At 39.8% G+C, this 5,538-nt stretch overlaps 1 protein-coding gene across 1 annotated transcript; it reads right to left on the bottom strand.

The window, feature by feature from the left end:
- Positions 1 to 2,419: 2,419 nt before the first annotated feature.
- LOC118838823 (60S ribosomal protein L36-like) lies at positions 2,420 to 2,806 on the bottom strand. The gene has a single exon (XM_036746190.1). The coding sequence runs from the start codon at positions 2,795 to 2,797 to the stop codon at positions 2,480 to 2,482; it is 318 nt and encodes a 105-aa protein (XP_036602085.1). The 5' UTR covers positions 2,798 to 2,806; the 3' UTR covers positions 2,420 to 2,479.
- Positions 2,807 to 5,538: the final 2,732 nt, after the last annotated feature.

Here is a 5,538-nt window from a genome sequence, read left to right as displayed (position 1 = left end):
AGCTGATCTAGAGATGCTGCTTGCACGATGGAGGGAAGATGGGAAGTTCAAAATCTTCTGTATGCTCAGAAGGTCTTCAGGTCCACCTCCGGCCAAAAGAACAGGGGATGGGGTGGGGTGGGGAGGAGAGGTTATGGTGGGGAGGAAGCTTGACCAAGGCCAATGCTGAGATCTCCCCTTGCCCATCAGGTGGATACATCTCAGGAGAGTTCAGCTAGCACCCTAAAGTCACTCTGATTTCTGGAATAAATGCCTTCTCAACTCGCTTGAGGATGTATGTGATCTCTGACACATGGTTTCTTTGGCCTATCTAATAATGATTCTTAGGTACTTTTATGTCATCATTTTAAAGGCCTGTGAGTGACCAATTGATTGAGAAATATAAAGATAAAAGGCTAAAATGGGGTAGTGTGGTTTCAATCCCATTGCAAAAGAAATTTTTAAAAGACACAGAAGGGAAGGAAACACAAATAAGCAGGACAGCTTTGAAAGCAGGATGTTGAAGTTATTTTATAGGTTTTATTATAAAAGTTATATGAATTATTATTATTATATTTTTAGAGAGAAATTATTGCTTTAATTTTTTTATTTCATAAATAAAATGAGCTGAAATAAGTTATTTCTTGTGGGCCAATCCATCAGACCAAATCCCATGTCTGTATCAGATTCCTCCCTCTCTTGGCTGGAGCAGTGGAGCAGGACTTGTGGCTGCTGACACAGGGGCAGCAGCTGTAAATGGCTTAAGGGTCAGCAAGGAGAGCCTTTATCTTTTATCTTTTCTGTAAGTGAGAAGGTATTCTCAATCTCCATAGACACAACCAGAACTTGCTTATACCCATTGATCATGCAACAGGTTAATGATGCAATCTGCACCTAGATGCTGGCAACATTACCACACCCCCTGAGAAGGGAGGATGCCAAGTTTCCTCTGTACTCATACTGAAACATGCTGCTCACCTCCTGACAGAGAGGCAACGGATTCAGAGTGCATAGACACATTTTTAGGGGGTCATAGATAATGCAAGAATTTGTTTTGTTTGACTATGCATATTTGTTACAAGGGTTTTTTTTTTCTTTTCTCATTGCTAGTGGTAGGGACAGCAGGTAGGAGGGAGAGAAAGTGGATTTTTGTTCATTGCAAAAAGATAACATTTATTTTTTTAAAATGTGACATCAAGTATATCAGAATTGGAGATATTGTCCATGTAAAACAGCTGTTCAATCCAAAATGGAGAAATATTTAGCACATTCAACAATGTGTCTTCACTGATGCCTATTTTGTCTCCAGTCTTAAGCAGCTTCACATCACTGAAGATTTCAATGCCATTTCTAGAAGTCACATTGGCGATACCCAAAGCTGGGAAGAAGGTCTTCTTTATCATATGGGGCAATGGCACTGTCATGGGCAATCATGGTCAAATAGTAATAAGACCTAACTCCATTTGGGATCTTACTGGGGGATTCATCAAAGACTATAACATTATTGATCAGAAGCATATCCCTAATCTCAGTCACGTCTTCCTTGGTGAACACAAAACCCACATTCTTCTGGATATCAAACAGCAATCTTGCCAAAACAAGTTATTTTCTATATGTTCACAAATGGCTTTGCATAGCATGGTATTCTTTCCCATCAACTCCATAGCCTTCCCATGGAAGGGCATATGAATATGCAGCATCTGTATCAAGCTCGTATTGTCTAGTTGTCTTTGGACAATGATGAAAAAGTTGGATGATCTTGAGGAAGTAATTTGATTTATAAGTAGCCCTGTCTTTACTGAGCATCTCAAAGATGTTTCATTTTTAGAGGGTAAAGAGGTTTTCATTAACATGAGGGCTCCTAGGGAGAGAGATTTTATGTTGTCTTTTTTTTTTTAAAAAAAAAAGCTGTATGTAATAGAGATTCATGGTTTCACATGTAATTTTCTTTTTCTGTTCTACTTTGTAAATGGAAATGCTCTTTTGGGGGGGGTTGATAAATTCAGAATAAAAAAAATTAAAAGAGAGATCAGGCTAAAAATCCATGCAAGAAAAACCTAAAGGAGATAAATATCTTTACATCATAAATAAAAACAACTATGAAAGACTTAAGAACTCCTACCAATGCCCTAATCAATCATGACTCCAGAAGACTGATAATCAATTCCCCAACCCTTGACAGGAGGTATAAATAAATAGAGCTATAAACTAGTCTGACTATTCTGGAAAGCAATTTGGAACTATGGCCCCATAAGCCATTAAACCAGAGGTCCCCAAACTTATTTGGCCTACCACCCCCTTTAAAAAAAATTACTAAGCACGCCCCTAGAAATCTACTTTCTTTAACCCTTTAATGGTTTTTAAAATTTGCATATTTCAAAAAATATATACTTTTTATTAATTAATTTATTTTTAGTTTTCAACATTCATTTCCACAAGATTTTTTTTTTTATTTGTCAAATCTTTATTGGGTAAGTGGGAAAGATTGGCAGGGTCCAGTTTAGTCCTTCTTGGCAGCAGCCTTCCTCATGGCAGCTAGGACGTTGCTGAGCTCCTCTCTCTTCCTCTTGGCCCGGATGTGAGTTCCCACCCTTTTTTTGATGAACTTAAGGGCTCTCTTATCCTTAGAGACCTTTAACAATTCCATGGCACGCCTCTCATAAGGGGCAAATCCACACACTTCCCGGATCATATCTCTCACAAACTTGGTGTGTTTGGTCAAGCGCCCACGGCGGCGGCAGTGTCGCGGCTTCGAAACGTTTTTGGTAACTTTGTGGCCCTTGTTAAGGCCCGCGGCCATGGGGTATCGGATGGCCATGGCTGCAGCGCGTAGCCCCAACGGCAGCCACAGCAGAAGCTTCCACAAGATTTTGAGTTCCAAATTTTCTCTCCATCCAAAGATGGCATGCATTCTGATTATTCCTTCCCCCAATCTGCCCTCCCTTTTATTACCCCCCTCTTTCTTTTATCCTCTTTCCTTCTATTTTCCTGTAGGGCAAGATGGATTTCTATACTCCATTGCCTGTATGTCTTATTTCCCAGTTGCATGTAAAAACAATTTTAACATTTGTTTTTTTAAAACTTTGAGTTCTACATACTCTCCCTTCCTCCCTACCAACCCACTCCCATTGAGAAGGCAAGCAATTCGATATAGGTTATACATATGTAGTCATGCAAAACACTTCATGTTGTGAAAGACTAACTATATTTCCCTCCCTCCTATCCCACCCCCTATTTATTCTATTTTCTCCTTTGACCCTGTCCCTCTTCAAAAGTGTCTGCTTCTGATTATCCCCTCCTCCCATTTGCCTTCTCTTCTATCCTCCTCACCTCTCTTATCCCCTTCTTCCATATTTTCCTGTAGGGTGATGGCTCTGGAGGAGAAAGTGAAGCTAGTGACCTTGCACAGCCCTCCCTCCCTCAAATCAAAGTCAACTGCAAGTCATGTCATCATTTCCCTGATGTCATGGTCCTCTTGAAAATGAAGGAAAACAATCCTGTAGGGTGAGATAGATTTCTTTGAGTGTGTATGTTATTCCCTCCTTAAGCCAAATCTGATGAGAGTAAGGTTCACTCATTGCCTCTCAGTTCTCCTCTCTTCCCCTCCATTGTAAAAGCTTTTTCTTGCCTCTTTTATGTGAGATAATTTACCCCATTCTACCTCTCCCTTTTTACTTCTCCTAGTAGATTCCTCTCTCACCCCTTAATTTTATTTTTTAGGTATCATCCTGTCATACTCAACTCACCCTGTGCCCTCTGGCATATTCCCTCCAACTACCCTAATACCGAGAAAGATCTCATGAGTTACAAATATCATCTTTCCATGTAGGAATGTAAACAGTTCAATTTAATAAGTCCCTTATGATTTCTCTTTCCTGTTTACCTTTTCATGCTTCTCCTGATCCTTATATTTGAAAGTCAACTTTTCTATTCAGCTCTGGTCTTTTCATCAAGAATGCTTGAAAATCTTCTATTTCATTGAATTTCCACTTTTCCCCTGAAGGATTATACTCAGTTTTGCTGGGTAGGTGATTCTTGGTTTTAATCCTAGCTCTTTTGGCCTCCAGAATATCATATTCTAAGCCCTCAGATCCTTTAATGTAGAAGCTGCTAAATCTTGTATTATCCTGATTGTATTTCCGCAACACTTGAATTGTTTCTTTCTGGTTGCTTGCGATATTTTCTCCTTGACACTGGAATTTGGCTACAATATTCCTAGGAGTTTTCCTTTTGGGATCTCTTTCAGGAGATTCAGGTGGATTCTTTCAATATCTATTTTTCCCTCTGGTTCTAGAATATTGAGCAGTTTTCCTTGATAATTTCTTGAAAGATGATGTCTAGGCTCTTTTTTTGATCATGGCTTTCAGGTAGTCTAATAATTTTAAAATTATCTCTCCTGGATCTATTTTCCAGGTCAGTTTTTTTCCCCCAATGAGATATTTCACATTGTCTTCTATTTTTTTCATTCTTTTGGTTTTATTTTATAATTTCTTGATTTCTCGTAAAGTCATTAGCTTCCAGTTGCTCCATTCTAAGTTTTAGGGAAGTATTTTCTTCAGTGAGCTTTTATACCACCTTTTCCATTTGGACAGTTCTGCTTTTTAAGGCGCTCTTCTCTTCATTGGCTTTTTGGACCTCTTTTACCACTTGGATTAGTCTATTTTTTTAAGGTGTTATTTTCTTCAGCATTTTTTGGGTCTCCTTTAGCAAGCTGTTAATTCGTTTTTCATAAGTTTCTTGCATCACTCTCATTTCTCTTCCCAATTTTTCCTCTACTTCTCTCACTTGATTTTCAAAATCTTTTTTGAGCTCTTCTATGGCCTGTGACCAATTCATATTTCTCTTCTTGGAGGCTTTGGATGTAGGAGCTTTGATTTTGTTGTCTTCTTCTGGTTGTATGTTTTGATCTTTCTTGTCACCAAAGTTTCTATAGTCTGATTTTTTTCTGCTGTTTGCTCATTTTCCCAGCCAATTACTTGATTTTTTTTAGCTTTTTAAGGTAGGTCTCTGCTTCCAGTGTGGAGGGTATACTGTTCCAAGCTTCAGGGGTTTTGTGCAGCTGTTTTCAGAGATATTTCTAGGGACCTGTAAATTTTCAGTTCTTCCAAGGTTGTACAGTAAAAAGAGGTGTTTACTCCTCTCCTGGTCTGTGCTCTGTTCAGTGAGTGACCACAAGCACTCTTTTCTGACCTGGAACTGTGAGGAGGATTCCCTCTCCACTGCTGCCACAAGCTCCACCACACCAGAGCTCCTCCTCACCCTGGGACTGGACACTTAGGACTGCAACCCAGATCCAAGCACAGGCAAAGCAAGAGAATCTTGCCTCAGTGTCAGCAAAGAGATCCTTGCAATCACCCTCTGATCAGCCTCTTGACCTCCAACTGTCTGTGGGCCGAGAGTTCTATAAGCAGCTGTAGCCACTACCTCTGCCACCCCAGGGCTGGGTCCAGACTGTGCTCCTCTTTCACCCAAGTCCGACAGACTTTTCCTACTCATTTTCTAAGTTGTCTTTCATGTTTGTGGGTTGAGAAGTCTAGAAACTGCCACAGCTACCAGTGA

This window comes from Trichosurus vulpecula, chromosome 2, assembly GCF_011100635.1.
Source record: "Trichosurus vulpecula isolate mTriVul1 chromosome 2, mTriVul1.pri, whole genome shotgun sequence".
In the NCBI taxonomy this organism is placed as follows: domain Eukaryota; kingdom Metazoa; phylum Chordata; class Mammalia; order Diprotodontia; family Phalangeridae; genus Trichosurus; species Trichosurus vulpecula.
The sequence above is the reverse complement of the archived record's forward strand: the minus strand, read 5'-3'. Positions and strand labels throughout refer to the sequence as shown.